We start from the raw sequence: 16716 nt of genomic DNA, 5'->3' as shown, positions 1-16716 counted from the left end.
CAGGACCTTAACAAATACAGAAGCTATTGTACAAAGTGTTTTATCTTTATCTTATTATTCCCATCTTTTACTTTTTGCTTACTGTCTTTTGCTTTTAGTTAGGATGCTATACATGTGTTATATTTCTATAGATGCTTATTTTAAGAATGCTGTGATCTAAAGGAGAAACACTGTGGAATGCTATAGCTTGCATCTGTGATTAGAATCTGACCCTTTATTCAATGGTATTTGAAACTAGGCCCCAGTGCAGGAACTGGAAGAAATGTCTACTGTGGGCATGTATTATCTTTTGTGGGAATGCTTTACTTTTTAACTGGAGCTGCTACTGTAAATGAACATTTAGAACAATGAACTTAAAAAAAACAATTGAGGAATGTGTCTCAAGTGTTCTATAATGGAACACTTGTTTTTGATTCTGTGGCTCACAGTAAAAGACTTTAGTGTTTAGAGCTGTGTTTAGTAATGTGCAACTCAGATTTGTTTGATGAAAAGATGGTTTATGGCTTGCAAATGGCACCCTGAATAAAGTTTTTTTGAAGCAATTCCTTCACTTGCCCTTGACCTTCAAGCCACAATAAACTCTCCTTTATGTGTCAGCGTCTCGTGCTGGACTTTGGGGCTGTGCAAATTAGTTAATTTGGCATCCCTGCGTGTTGACACCCACCACAAAGATCTAGCCTATGAAAACACGAAAAATGTCATGGTCTTCATGATGACTAGGTCAACACTCAACCATTATCAAGGTTGCATTTATTAAAATCCTTTAGCTGGCGGGGGACGTAGGATGAGGATGTGAACCTCTTCAGCATCCTTTTTTGACTGTTTCCCATGTGCAGGTTTCCTTACTTAATATAACATCTCAGTTTATTTTCTCTTGAAGAGAGAATTTGGTGTCAGGGACCTACGAAACCATGCCCATTCCAAGTGGAATTTCTGAATCAAAGAACTTGCCCTGTGTTGACTTTAAATTTTGTCTTAACTAGCAGGAGGCAACTTTTTTTTTTTTTTTTTAACAATCAAAAACATAAAAATACTAGCTAACGTGAAATATAACACAGCAGGTTTGGCTACTGAATATCCACAGTGAGCTTTACACAACTTGATCAGGTGATTGCTTTCAAAACTTGGACCAGCTTTTAGCCATTGTTAATCATGTGAGCTCTTGTTACGCTAATCTTAATTTAATGAAGTTGTGGCGGCTTCCAGGGATTTGATGCCCGACCTCTTAATTTAAAGATTCATTTCTGTTTGCCGCATCATCGTGCATCACTCTGCAGTCCTTGCTGGCTGCCGTGTGGCCCATGGATCCTAGTAACAGCATCGGGGTGGGGTGGGAGGGTATTGGTAGAGCAGCAGAATTTCATGCCCATCCCTCAACTCATTGAACCAAAGTGTGCACTTGAACAAGATCCTCAGGTGATTGGTTTACACGTTAAAGTTTGAGGTGCACTGCTAGGCTTCAGAGCATCAAACAGGGATCCCCTCTTCTTATACGACTTACATTTATTCCACTTACATCCTCTACTACCAAGGCCCAGATTAATTTGCTCCTATCTTGCGCACAAGCTGGATGAAGCAGTCATTTTACCTCATGACACTGAAACACCTTTGTCAAACAGGAGCATTCTGTGCCTGGGGCAGTGTCATCCTGTGGTCCTTATGTGCTCTCGTTTGAAAGGGCGTCCTGTGGGAGAGTCTAGCTCCTCGAAGCAGCTAAGATTGGGACAAACTTGGATTTTTGCATTGTGGGCTCGTTTTTTTTTTTTTTTTTTTTTTTTTTTTTTTTTTTTTTTTTTTTTTTTTTTTTTTTTTTTTTTTTTTTTTTTTTTTCTGGAAAGTTTCACTTAGGTCTGATGGATATAAACTAATGAAACTCTATGGTATTTTTAGCCTATTGGAAATGGTGTTAGTTTCCAAGTCTCTTACTCTTTCTGTATTTCAGTTATATATTTAATCACGTTTAAATACCTTTTTTTTCGAGGTTAAACAATTTAAAGTTTCTCATGCCTTTTTCCACCTGAAGACCTCATCGAGTTTCATAAAACCTTTGTTAATGTTAAGTAGTCATCTCTAAAATAACCTGATTCATTGTTAATAACGGGAGAAGAGCACAGAAGCCCTGCTTGCTCGCCATTCAGCTGACTACTATCAAAACAGTTAAAATGTGTTGAATTAGACAGGATTAAGTTTACAGTAGTACTTGAAAAAAATTCTGTGAATCGTAGGAATGACTCTTTCTGTGAACTTATAAAAAGACATGGAAGCTTTAGCAGCTTATTAAGACTCCTGTTGAGTAGTTTCTATGGAAATTTTCTGGACAGAAATGTCATTGCTACAAGTTGCGTTTCTAGGATTTATGGATGTCAGATATTACATTTGTTTTATTTCTTGGCTTGAAATTATTTCTCTGTCACTTGACCACACATCTGTTTCTTTCCTACCAGCATTTGGAAATGCCAAGACTGTAAGGAATGACAACTCCTCTAGATTTGTAAGTATTTGTATAAGCATAAGTGTTAACACTAATATTTAACTCATGTGTGTTTAAACAACCAGTAGATGTTTAATATTTCTTAATACACACATTTAAAAAATAAGAAACACCATATTGAGACATAGGCTAAAAGTTCTATAAGGACTATTTTTCTGCTTTCTGGAATTTTCCCTTTTAATTCTTCTTGGAGTGACAAGCTATCTTTTTTTCATGTTTTCTTGTCATCTATCATAAAATTCCATGAGCAATTTCAATGAGGCTGTTTAGAGTAACTCTTTACTAATGTGAGTTTTGATATTTAGAAATCATAATTAAGACTCAGAAATTCCATAGAAAGAAGGATAAACTAGGTGTCAAGTTTGTATACTCCACAGCTCTTGTCGGTTCTTCAGTGGGACCAGAAGGGATGGAGGTGTATTCTAAAACTTTGTAGAGTTAAAATCAATAAGTTTGGCAGCTGATGGGGGGTGTGGGGAGGACTGAATAGTAAAAACTGACGCTAATTGATGTTTTGAGTCTGGCTGAGTTGGAAAATGCTAATTCCCATAGTAGAAACCTTTCCAGCCTCATCTCCCACCTCTGCAGTGTGCACTCTGGCACATCAGCCCCTGGGTCTCCCCAGCTGTGCTCCCTTCTTTCCTGCCTCTGGTCTTGACAGGGACACACACTGCCTAGAGGCAGCTGGGGGAAGTATGGTGAGTGTGATGGTGGCATTTTGAAATCGATAGCCTTTTTTCTGTAGTTGAGCCAGTTTTATAAATTTTGTAATAAAAGATCATTTACTTTATAAGCTGTCTTCTCATATACATTACTTGGGACCATTATTGATGATTGTCTGTGCCTCGCTGCCAGACACCCTTCCTGCATCCTCACACCTCCACTCCCCAGCTTCTTTTAGCTCCCATTTTGCTTTTTGCTCATTGACATTATCCTGTGCTTAAGGCACGCAAATGACCTCAGGTCGAGATCGTTTTGATAGATTGGAAAGTGGAAGGCTAAGTTTCCTAATCCCAAGGCAGTGAATTTTTTCCATTGGATTAGCCCCTTAAGTTGTTAAAACTGATGTGAGCCATGCCTTTTCCTGTTGTGGTAACATGACTAATCTCATTACATAAATAGAATTAGACGCAAAGTGTGGGCAGATAGAAGTAATTCCAATAGATCAAGCTTCTTTATAGGATAGAGATTTTATTTTTGCTCTTGGCAAATCTCATATACACACACTTAAAAAAAAATACTTGCACATATATTTAGTCTGTAGGCCGTACAAATACAGAAAACCGTATTGCTTAAAGAGTCACTGGTACTTAGAGACATCGGAAAATCTAGCGAAAGGCTTGGCAGGTGTTTTGGCTTGTTAAGTAACTTCAGAGAAATCCTATCATGACACGGGTATTAGGATATGAGATTAATACTTGATTATAGGCTAAATCATTTCATGCCCAGTTTTTAGTAATTTCTCTGCTTTGTGGGTGCGACTTTGACCAGTAGTATACTGAAGTCTATGTTATAATATTATAGTAGGACTCTACTATATTTAAAATTACTACTGTATATATAACAGAGGTTTATGACTCCAGGGAAATTACATTTCCTTCAACTGTGTTTGACAGGTTAACTCCGAATAAATTTTTTGATCTCTTTGCCGAGAAATCTGGGAGACCCTGCACCTCATTGTAGCTGACAGTGTGGACCACTGTTCCTATGGAGGTGCCTCACAGTGACCCTCACCCCAGCACTTTAACTTGGCATATTGAGCTTCTAGTAAGAGAGACTCATTGCTTTGGGGAAAAAAGAAAAAAACAGTTTAAGGCTTCGAAAATCACTGTACTCAGACTAAGGACTTTGGAGGGGGATTTTGTTGAGCATCTGCGGTGTGCCAGGAGCTGAGTGGGGCACTGGAGAGTGTGGGAAAGAGCGCTCTAGGGTCCGGAAAATCTCATTACCACTTCTCTCATTCAGTAAGAATAGAAACACATACACAGTTCATTCGTTTGTTTGAAACCTCCGGGTTTTCTTTTAAACATAGTTAAACTTAGGTCTCCCCGCATATCCTCTTGCAGCCTGCAGTCTTTTCCCCACCAGTAGCCGGAGTGATCTTTACAAGCTGCTGTCCGCTGCCGGCTGACAGCCTATGCGGTCCCCTTGCACCTAGAATATAGCCCGGGCTCCCCCAAGCCTCCCCACGCAAGGTGGGCCGGCCCAGCCTTGCCTGGCTCCCTGGGCCTCAGTCACACAGGCCTTTGTGCCCAGCAGGTGTGCCGAGTGCTTCCTGGACTTGGGCCTTTGCTGTTGCCGGTCCTTCCACACCATGCATTCTGTCCCCAGATCTTTGTATGGCTGGCGTCTCGTATCATTTAGGTCTTATGTCAGATGTCACTTCCGTGATGCTGTCTGGAGACTCTGTGACTTCATCCCATTTTCATTATTTTAGGCATTCAACAGTCTCTGGAGTTACTGTGCTCCCTTCCCCCGTTTACATCATTATCGGCCCTGGAGAGTAGGTGCGGAGGAAGCGGGCACCTCGGCCTCTTGTTCACTGGTGTGGCCCCAGGAGCTAGAGCAGGGCCGGTGCCATAGTGGACACTCAGAAAACATTGATTTATTGATGAATGAATACCTTTTTTTTTTTTTTTTTTTTTTTTTGCTGTACGCGGGCCTCTCACTGTTGTGGCCTCTCCTGTTGCGGAGCACAGGCTCCGGACCCGCAGGCCCAGCAGCCATGGCTCACGGGCCCAGCAGCTCCGCGGCACGTGGGATCCTCCCGGACCGGGGCACGAGCCCGTGTCCCCTGCATCGGCAGGCGGACTCTCAACCACTGCGCCACCAGGGAAGCCCTGAGTACCTATTTTTAAGAAGCTTATAAACTAGTCAGGAAAAATGGACATGGCTGAAAATAATTATAACACAACACATAAACTAGTAAGTTCCCCATGAAAAGTATAGATGAAGTGTTATGGAAGCTCAGAATAGAGAAGCTGGAGGAGTCCGGGGCAGGGGACAGTCCTGAGTGGGTCCACAAGATTTAAAGAAGCCAAAATGGGGTGGCAAGCAGCAGGAGCTGGCAGTACAGCCTGAGAAACTGAGGAGAGAAATCAGTGTGGACCTTCATTTACCAGAGTTAATGGCCAGACCAGGGAGTCTGTGAATGGAGCCGTGGGCCAGAGGGCTGGGAAGGTGGGTCCGGGCCCCAACTGGAGGGCCTGGAGTAGCAGGGTCAGGGTCTCAGACTTTATTTGTAGGTGGTGGGAAGCCGCTGGTTATTTGTGAGTAGTCTAGTGACAGGACCAGAACCAAGCCTTTGGGAAGTCATCGTGGGCATCAGCTGAGTTCTCCGTGTGGTGCAGGAGTTTAGCCCTGGTCAGCTTCCTTTTCCTTTCTCCACAGTGTTTGCTCTGCTCTCTTCAAACCTTCTATCCTTTACTCTCAGCTGATGCTATTACGCCTGCTTCACAGAAATCATCCTCTTCCAAGCTCTCCAGCCAAATTAGCCCCACTCCTTGGCACCTCCCCTGTCTCCATATCAGTATACATGCTCCTTTCTCACACTTATCTCTCTGCACCTGTACTCTAGATCTGTCGCCTCCTTTGCCCAGGGACCACCTGCCACCAAAATCATCCCCTCTCATACAGTCATCCTCTGACTGTCTTGTGAAGTTACTCTTTCTCCCTCCTTCATGTCTGCTTTGTCTCCAGTGTCCCCTCGCATCCTAGAGAGTGCCGCTATCCACTCAGTTGCCTGGGCCACATTCCTGGACTTTTAAATTCTTGAACACCCTCCTTTCTTACCTTGTCCATCCAACCATGACCAGTCATCGTGACTCTCTGGGTAGCTCTCAACTCTGTTTACTTTCCTCTTTTGCTATTCTGGCGTAAAGCCACCAGTGTTTCTCCCCTAATTGCTGCCACCTCTGTCAGCTACATGTGATCGGTCCTTTCCAGTCCATTCCACACTAGCCAGAGTGATCTTGTAAAGAGGCAAGTCTGATCATGGTGTCCTCGTTGAGGAACGTTTAATGACACAACTTGGCTGTCAGGAGAAAATGTCGGTGTCATGATGTGCTCTGACTTCCCCCACCAACCTCACGGATGCCACTGCTTATGCCTGATCCTTCCTGACCCCTTGCCTCCTTGCCTGCCTAACTTCTCCTGCTACTGCGCCTTTAAACTCGGGCAGGTTTCCTCCTCCCCCTCTGTCCCCTGTTCTTTGCGCACAGCGCCATGATCCCACTGTACGATGTATCCCTATACATGGTTGTGTCCCATTTATGTTTCAGTTCCCCCCTCCAGACTGTAAATTCCTTGAGGGCAGGAGTGACGCCTTGCTTTCCCTTGTGCCTATGTTAGTGTCCAGGAAATGCTTGATAAACATTTGCTTAATGAGCAGGTGAAGACTTAAAAAGGCCAGATCACCCGTGACAGTGAAGAAAGAGGAGGTGGGGGAGCATATGCACGAGCCAATAAAAAATCACAAATTACATTGCTGATTGTGTGCCATGTGATCGTGTTTCTCCTCCCTTACCATTATTTTGAAAATAGAATTAAAGTAATTCTCTGGGAGAATTATTTACAAACCATCGATCTGACTAAGGTAGGACATGAAACAAAACCAAAGACTACTTATTAGATCAACACACCTTTTTCCAAACAAAAAACAGCTCTCAGGGTTATTCTGATAAATTGGTTACTGTTAAACCAGACAATCCAGACCCATTCTCTAAAAATCACAGTGTGAGACTCCATGTGTGTTTCTGTGTGTTTAAGGTACCATCTATAAGGTGTAATATGAACATGGGTTATATATTTCTGTATAATCTAGATTAAAAGCCAAAGAAAGTAATAATGATGAGCCTTTGATTCTGAGTTGGTCACACCACATAATCATGCATTTGATTTGAGCAGACATAAAAACAGAACTTGAAGTCTTCCGTTTTATCCACTGTCCAGTATGTTTGGGATGTCTAGCCGTGGCTTACAACATACTTTGCCTATAAAAATGAAATAATTTATATTGCCAGCTAGTGCATATTCAAGGAATACTAATTTTCCCGGTTTTTATTCTTGAATTGAATACACACATCCTTGAAAAATTTGAAACTTATCCAAAAGTCTTATGACAGCTGAGAAGATCTCTTCTTAAATTAGCAATGAGATATGCTCACTTTGAGCTAATGGGGTATTTCGTATGAATTATTTTTGGAGGCACATTGTTTTGCATCATGGTTACGTAAACTGTGTCTTTCTTAATTACATTTAAACAAATGCATAAAGGGCTTATTATGCTATGCTTTAAGATACACTGACTGAATATTTTGAGGTGAACTTGAAAACTCACAAAGTCTTTCTTTGGCAGGGCAAATATATGGATATTGAATTCGATTTTAAAGGCGATCCCCTGGGAGGAGTGATAAGTAACTGTGAGTATTTTAAAGAAGTTCAGAATAGTAAAACATATATTTATAACAGAATATTTTAGATACTTGGGTCTTTAAGAGATAGGTTTAAGAATACATTTCCTTTCCTTATACTTAAATTTTTAACCTATGCATTTCAGATTGTTTTATAATATTTAATTTCTAAATCTTTTTAAAAGATCATTTAAAGTCTTTGCCTTTGAAAAACTTTTTAGAAGTCTGCTAAAGAAATAAATATCAGTCCAACTGTATTTTATATCCTATAGGTCTTCAAGCCAATCCAGTAATAAAAAAGATTCTCCAACCGTTATTTTCTTTAACAAAATTACTCTATGGTTAAAAACAAAATATAAATAATAATTGATGTTAATTTAATGACTTTTGGGGTAACAGTTACCCGATCAAATGAGAAAAACCTGTACTTCAAATTTTACTGTGAGAATTTTGTCTTCAGTGTGTTTAAAAAATTGAAATGTCATACACCTGTTAAGTAGAGACAGATTTATTAGCTTTCTTTAGTCATGATTTGTGATTGTAGAAGTGAAACGTTCTCCGGCAAAGGTGAAAAAATGAACAAAATCAGGTGAGGTCTACTTAACAGCCCCAGGTCCAGAGTTTTCTCTAGTGGGCACAGTGGTCAGTATCTGTTGTACATAAGGCCCCTTCATCCATGCTTGGGGGCTTCAGTGCGTGTGGCACCTCCCTGATGTCTCTGCTCCTGTTGATTCTGTAGCTGATTTGTTTGGCAAGGATACGATGACCACTCAGGGTTAGTGCACCTCCAGGGGAAGCTGCAGCCTGGTTATCCTCTTGTTTTTTTTGAGGGCCACACTGCTGATGCGCCCCCCCACCCCCGAGCCACCGCTTCCCCTGGCCTTTTCACCACCCTAAGATGCTGTTCGGATTGTTGGAATGAAAAAAATCTAAGTTTGTACTAGATTAAAAAATAACAATTGGCTCAGGTATCCAAAGCACTGCTTTTTGCTATAGCAGTGGCATTCTTTCTCCAAATGAAATTTTATTCCAAATATGAAACAGATGAAACGAGGCCTGATCTGGTTAAAGAGGAGATGAGCAGCCAGAACCCCTAGACCCCCAGGTGGCCCCTGTGATCTTCCAGAGAAACTCTAGAACCAGAGGGATGCCATTTGAAAGTGAGTGTTTTTAGAATTTGGGCAAACCATGCAGCTGAATTTTTTTAAAAAATTTTTAAATCATAGTTCGTAAACTTCTAGACCTAGAGTTTCTTTATCTTAGAAACTATAGGATTGAACTGGATGAATTCCATGGTTCTTCCCATTTCTACCATTTGTAGTTTTTAAATAGTTTAATTAATTTATTGTTTTGGCTGCGTTGGGTCTTTGTTGCTGCACGCGGGCTTTCTCTAGTTGTGGTGAGCGCGGGCTACTCTTCGTTGCGGTGCACAGGCTTCTCATGGCGGTGGCTTCTCTTGTTGCGGAGCACGGGCTCTGGGCACGCAGGCTCAGTGGTTGTGGCTCGCGGGCTGTAGAGTGCAGGCTCAGTAGTTGTGGCACACGGGCTTAGTTGCTCTGTGGCATGTGGGATCTTCCCGGACCAGGTTTCGAACCCGTGTCCCCTGCATCGGCAGGCAGATTCTTAACCACTGAACCACCTGGGAAGTACGGCAGGCGGATTCTTAACCATTGTGTAGAGTAGAGTGCAGGCTCAGTAGTTGTGGCACACGGGCTTAGTTGCTCTGTGGCATGTGGGATCTTCCCGGACCAGGTTTCGAACCCGTGTCCCCTGCATCGGCAGGCAGATTCTTAACCACTGAACCACCTGGGAAGTACGGCAGGCGGATTCTTAACCATTGGGATTATACGTATTGTAAAAATGTATTATTATTGGAAAAACGTCTTGAAGAGGAAGTTTTAATCTGAGGTGAAATTGGCTAGGATGGTACTACTTATGTTAAATGGTTTTAACTGTCAAATAAGGAAACAGAAATACTCATGCGAATCATATATAATACCACCAAAAGCAAGTGATTATAACCCTGCCAAGTTTGTTACGCAAGCTTCCTTCACAGTATGTGGCAGCTGATGAGAGCTGTATAGGAAAAGGTATGCCTCAGTTTTAAGACCACCATTTTAAGGAAAGATTAGCTTTTATTCTGAAATATATTTATAACACTTTTATAACACTTGCATTTTACAAGACAAATTAAATTTAGTTATTAATTGAGTAATACACTATTTTTAAAATGAGGCTACATTAACTTTGTATTATAGAACATTCTAGAATGATTGAACCAATATTACTCTTGAGCACTCTAGGAAAATATTTAAGGATGCCTTTATTCTAAGTATCAGAAAATAACTTGGGTTTTACATTTTGAAGTTTCAAGTTTCAAACAGAAATGTCTTCCTGTCTCTAATTCTTGCAGTATCCATGGAGAATAAATAGTAAACACCCAGTTCATTTCCAGTGAAGATTAAAAACCATCATGAATGAACGTCATATGGTTTTTGTTACCATTTGTTCCCACAATGAAATTATATTGAAATTTGTGGTAGTGGGAACACGCTGGTATTTTAGAGTATCCTTTGCTTTGGAAAGGAAAGGGATACATTAGTGGTGAGAGCAGGAAATTTCACTCCGAATAGAGAGAGAGGACTGACTCATAGGTGGCCACGGGGAGCTGCTGCCTGCTGGCTTAAGGGGGTATAAAGCAATGGGTAAACCCACTCTTGTTCTCTGCAAGCTGCCGAAAGTTAGCTTCTTGTACCCAGAAAAGGAGACAAGATTTGCCATTTTGTAGGTCGTCTATTTTGTTTCCTTTTCCAGCGGCCGCCCAGTAAAAGCATAGGTCGTTGTTGGCTGTAATTATTACCTTGAAAAAGTCACAGGATCATTTGAGCCAGTTGTGTACCCAGGAAGTGGGGGGAAAAAGCCCAATAACTTACTCTCTCTTCCTCTCTTTCTAAGAGAGGTATGCTGTAAAACCTAAGTCTTGAACTCATTTGAAAGCTATGTATCTCTGAGGTTAGTATCCTTAGGAGAGTTTTGAAAGCTACGGTATCTCTGAGGTGAGTCTCATTAGGAGAGAAGTGTTACAAAAATAGAAAATGTCAAACATTTACTTAAGTAGAGAAGATAAAACATGGAAACACATCCAGATGTTTGGCTGATGTGAGGTACTTCTCCTACTTTGTTAATGCGTGTGGGTCTCATAAAACTTATACATTTACTTTGAGGATTTCGGATCTAGTGTTATGTACTTGAAATGTTTGGAAACCTGTTGCTTTTATTAATAGTCACAGATACTTTCTTATAGTTGTGGCACTAAACGGCAATTTAGACTGGAGAAAATGTGGTACAAGTCTCAAGGGATTTTATCTCCTAAATGAAGAATAGAATAGAGATATACTAAGAAGAAGCTTTAAGATTTCAAATGTGCACATACCTGCGTAAACTGTAAGGATGGGAGACATGGCTGTCCTGTTCACGGTAGTATATCAAGAGCCTAGGGTGATACCTGATACACAGCAGGTGCTCCGTAAATGCTGGAGATGAGGATGGAATTGGTTAAATATAGGCAGGCTCTACATTTTCCTGCTTTATTATTTGGGGCATATCCATGAGCCTATGTATGCAGTTGTCAGTGATTTATCATGTGGTTGCCAATGTCTAAACAAAAAGACAAGTTACTTAATTCTCTGTGCCTCCATTTCTTTCTCTTTGAAATGAGGATAATAGTACTGATCTCATAGGGTTGTGATGAGTTGTAAATAATTTGTTAACATCTAAAGCACTTGTAACAGTGCCTGGCACGTAGTAAGCCTCAATAAATGTTTGCTTCTTTTCATTATTGTATATTTATCTGTGGATTGTCTCTAGCTCCTAGCCAAATATATACCCTATAATGACAGAGACTCAGTTTGTATGGTTCATTGCTAAATGATAGCAACTAAAATAGTGTCTAACATCTAATATATATTTGTTGAATTAACTAAGTAATAATCACATAAGTACCTAATGTACAATAAGCACAATTTGACATAGAGAAATTTATTGAGAAATAAAGCTTCTTCTTTATTGGGTAAGTTTATCTGAATATTCTATGTTAATCATTTAAAAATACTTTTTCTAAATCCCACAAAGGCAAACAAAGTTATTGGTAATCAAGCACCATCTGTAACTGATGCCTCTGTTCAGCTCGAAAGAAGTAACCCAATCCTGTGGTTATGAAGGACAGCAAACGTTGACATTGGTGTGTGGCCCAGTTATTATTACTGCCCAATAAACCACCCCAGACTTAGTGGAGTAAAACAACGGCCCTGTTATATGCTCTTGGATTCTGTGGGTCAAGAATTCAGATGGAGCTCAGCAGGGTTGGCTTGTCTCCATGGCATATGGGACCTCAGCTGGGAAGACTCCAATGATTGGGGGCAACTTGCATGAATGGGGGGGTTGGAGTCCTCTGGAGGCTTTGTCACTCATGTGTCAGGCTCCTGGGCTGGGATGATTCAACGGGTGAGCTCAGCTAGACTGTTTACCAGAGCCATCTATGTGTGGCCTCGTGTGATTTGGGCTTCTCACAGCAAGGCAGCTAGATTCTGAGAGGGAGTGTTCCAGGAGGGAACATCCTGGCAGCAAGTGTTCCAAGAGAACCAGGAAGAAGCCTGAGTAGCCTGGGAAATCGTACAGCATCACTGTGACTCTGTTAAGTCCATGTGGGCACAAGCTTGCTCAGTTTCAGTGCTGGGGAATGTAGATTCCACCTCTCAGTGGGAAGAGTGGGAAAAGAATTTGTGACCATTTTATTTTAAATAACCTAAAGCTGATAGATTGTTTTCAGAAATGACCACAATAGTTTCTTAGCTTGTGTCCACATGCTTCAGTAGTCCGCTCTCTCAATGACTTAAGCCTTGGCCATGAGATTTGTTTTGGTCAATGGAACAATTTGCAAACATGGCACAATGAGAGACTCGAAAGTTGGTTCTCTACTGGGGCTTATCCTCTCTTGCTTCTCCGGGGAACTCATTACCACCATGTGCGTGAACCTGGGCTAGTCTGCTGGGTGATGAGAGGCGCATGGAATGAACCAGCAGACGTGTGAGTGAGGACATCTTAGATCAGCCAGCTGCCAGCCAGCCTGCCAGCAGAGATCAGCCAAGCTGGCTTAGATCAGAGGAACTACAAATCTGACTCTCAGACTCATGAGCTAATAAATGGTATTGGTCTAAGCTGGTAAGTTTGGGGGCATTTGTTACGCAGCAGAAAATAACTTGAGACAGAGGTCTAATAGGTAATATCCTTTCCCCACCCAGTTTGGAAACATATGAGAAATAGGCACAGGAAATAAGCTGGAGAGGAAGCAGCTTTATTACTGTAGAGGCAAGGTTGAAGAAAGAAGCTTTTGGTTTATCACCCAAGACGGTGTGCTAGTAGTCCTCTGGCAGGTTGGCAGGCATTGACTGCACCGAGCAACCCCTGGCCTCTCCTTGTGCGCGTTGCCCCGTCTGTCTCACAGCCTGGGAGTGGGGCTGAATTTGTGCACAGTGTGGGGAAGGAGGGGGCTGAGCTGTACATGCATGCCCATTTCTTCTTCCAAACTTCGCTGCTCAGAGGAGTCTTTCCTCCTGCTGAGGAGAGGAGTGAGTAAGGGGCTGAGAAGCTGGGGAGTTCATCTCATGAAATCCTCCCACATGGAATCATAAAGCAGGAAGAAATGCCTGCCTTACTCACAGGGAAGGTGGAGGGTAGAACAAATTGCTCTGAATTCTTTTTCTTTTACATTTCTTTTGAATTTACGATGCAATTAATTTATGTGCTATCTCAGGGCATGTTGTTTAATCCTTATGTATGGCACATTCCTGCCATTTTGTAGCATGTGGAATATAAGTTTACCCTTTTAAATTGTTGGAGATTTATAGCTTTGTTCTTCCTTTTATATCATACCTTGGGTTTAATTGACGATGAGTGGGTGGGTGACTGGGATCAGAACTATCTGTTATAACACTTCCTAAAGGAAACTCTGATCTGCTTTGTTTTCTGGGACTATGTATATGTGTGAGATATATATATATATATATATATATATATATATATATTTATATATGGGCTTGGGGACTTACCAGTACATGAGTCAGTTCTCAACAGCTAGTGACTATTCATCAGTAAACAGTAGCTGTCTTCTTTAGGGTCAAAATTCATCAAAAACTGAGATAATTTACCTAGTTTGTAATACAAGGCTGGGCTTTTTTAGCACTTTGACATTTAATACCCCTAAAGAAGACAGAAATAATCAGCCATCGGTTGTGAAATATCTGTAGCAATAAAACTGAAATTTCAAAGAGTAATTCTGTTACTCTGCAATGGATGGCTTTATATAAAAATAGATGCTTTCCTTTGTCTCAGTTTTATTTTGGTGTTCTTTCTTATACAAAAATATGTTTACCATGAAAAAAGACTACGTGTTTATCATGAAACAAAACTACCCATACTCTAGAAGAAATCAGGTGTTCAGATATGTCTAAATTAACCTCAGATTAAGAAATGAATCAAGGTTTATTAGAATAGTATGTATAATAATAAGATATTATGGACTAGATATTTCATTAATTTTATTTCAGGGTTGGGTATCAAATTGCAGATTCAGATACATACACACGTAAGTTACTTTCCAATTATTAGATAAACTTTAAATTTGTATTAGAAAAAAGTCTGTTGTGAAAATGCATAAATGCTCTATGTATGCAACTGGATCCTGATTTTAAAAATGGCATTTAATTAGGTAGATAATAAGGCGAATTTTCTTAGCGTTTTAAAGCCCAAGTTGATTTTTCATGTGCAGACACCGGGAACCCTCTCACAGCTTTTCATGTAACATGTCCAGCTATCACTGGTGCTGATTTATAACTTCAGGACTCTGACTTTTGAGTTAAAACTTTAAGGTGCTTTCTTAGAAGTGAAAAATGCTGCGTGGAGGTGGAGGTAGGGGAAACACTGTCCTGTCATGGCGCGCCAGGTGTTTGAGGTCTCTCAAAGCCTGTAACCTGCAGATAGACAAAGGTCTGTGTGAGACCTGGGCTGAGAGAGAGTACTGGGGTGAACACCCACCTCGGCTTTCTGTAATACACGTGCACAGTGAATGATTTGTAAGAAGACATTTGCGCCATCTTTTTTTACTTTAAAGCTTGTCTTTAGTGAAACTTCCTAATTCTCAATCTTGAGGGTTATGTTGTGTATTTCCAGAAAAAGTATAGAGTTGATTTTAGAATATATACTCCAATATAGGAGCAAACATTAGTTCATAATCCAGGTTTTCCACTGAAATTACCATCAGTTATGCCCAGTAACTCCCTGGTTATTTGACATTTTTTCTTCTTCAAGACAGTGGAGTCCAAAGGGAGATAAATTGTTGTTACTTAGATTGCAGGCCTTTCACTATTGCTAACTGTATCATTTCACTTTATTAAAGGGACACAAATCTCTTGGAAGAGCCTTCGGTGCCACTCAAACACTTTTTTCATAATGTGTATCTTTGAGCAATTGGAGAGGAGCAGGGTCGGTCGTGTCTGCATCTTGGGCTTTCATTGTCATTCTGGCCTTACTGGCAAAACTGAGACAAAGCAAATTCTTCCATAAGCCTTAATCAAGAACTTGGACCATTTCTTCTTTTTCAGGAAGGGAGATTATACATAAAGAAACTTTGATCGGGCTTCCCTGGTGGCACAGTGGTTGAGGGTCTGCCTGCCGATGCAGGGGACACGGGTTCGTGCCCCGGTCTGGGAAGATCCCACGTGCCGCGGAGCGGCTGGGCCCGTGAGCCATGGCCACTGAGCCTGCGCGTCCGGAGCCTGTGCTCCGCAACGGGAGAGGCCACAACAGTGAGAGGCCCGCGTACCGCAAAAAAAAAAAAAAGATAAAAAAAGAAACTTTGATCATGCTATCTAATCCTTCACCTGTTACGTTCCAAAATAACGTGATTTTTTTCCCCCTTCCAAACCACTACTTGTTCTTTTATTCCTTGGCTTATTAAAAGACATCCGTCTCCAGCAGGTGCAAACATGGACATTTTACTTCTCTCATATCTTATGCCATAGGGAGGTTGTCCCAGTGCCCAGGAACATGTATATGCTGTGGACTAGCTGGTAATTAGTCAAAACTAAGAAAACCCCTCAGTGATGGTCTGATTCTGTTAATAGTCAGGTGGCAGTGTCATGGTGGAGTTGGTGGGAAAGTTCTGATTCCAGAGTTTCTCTGTCCCTACCCATTGCTTTTCCCCTTTAGAATGGCTTAATAGGTTTATCTCTTCCCTTAAAACTTAGATTTATATAAAATTTGATATGAACTTAAATTTATATGTTGAGGGTTCAGGAATGTAGCTGCATTGGAATATATGGAGGCTATTATACTCTCTTCTCTACTAAATATCTGGCATATCCTATACTCCTTTTTATTAAGTCTTGTTAGTAGAGGCACCATCAGTGGTAGCAGAAGCATCTAAAGCAGAAGAGAAGGCTGTGCCAGTGTTTCGCTTTGCCTTAATTCAGGGGCACATTAAAATGTTCAGGTGGCAAGTCCTTATAGTGAATTGAATTTATGTTTTGTACCTTGAGTAATTATTTGATATGGCTTCATGCTGTTAGATTATGTTGGGTTTTTTAAAAAAAAAAATAGACTAGGGAATGGTTTTAAGCACTAGTAAATTATCTGGGAGCAAACTTTTTCCCTGATTACTGTTCTGCCTAGCAGCTTGTAACTTACAAAAAAGTCATAAAGAAATAGGAGGCTCTGGGGTAATCGACAAAGCATTTTAGGTGGTAAAACCCTCAACTG

At 41.0% G+C, this 16716-nt stretch overlaps 1 protein-coding gene across 1 annotated transcript in view; it reads left to right on the top strand.

The window, feature by feature from the left end:
* Nucleotides 1-16716, top strand: part of MYO1B (myosin IB) — a 187044-nt gene that overhangs the window by 108704 nt on the left and 61624 nt on the right. Inside the window, 2 exon segments of the mRNA XM_007464958.1 lie at nt 2445-2491; nt 7848-7911. Coding sequence (XP_007465020.1) covers nt 2445-2491; nt 7848-7911 — 111 coding nt within the window.

The sequence above is a fragment of the Lipotes vexillifer genome, unplaced genomic scaffold, assembly GCF_000442215.2.
Source record: "Lipotes vexillifer unplaced genomic scaffold, Lipotes_vexillifer_v1.1 scaffold903, whole genome shotgun sequence".
Classification (NCBI taxonomy): domain Eukaryota; kingdom Metazoa; phylum Chordata; class Mammalia; order Artiodactyla; family Lipotidae; genus Lipotes; species Lipotes vexillifer.
Note: the sequence above shows the minus strand (reverse complement) of the source record. Positions and strands in the feature narration are given on the sequence as shown.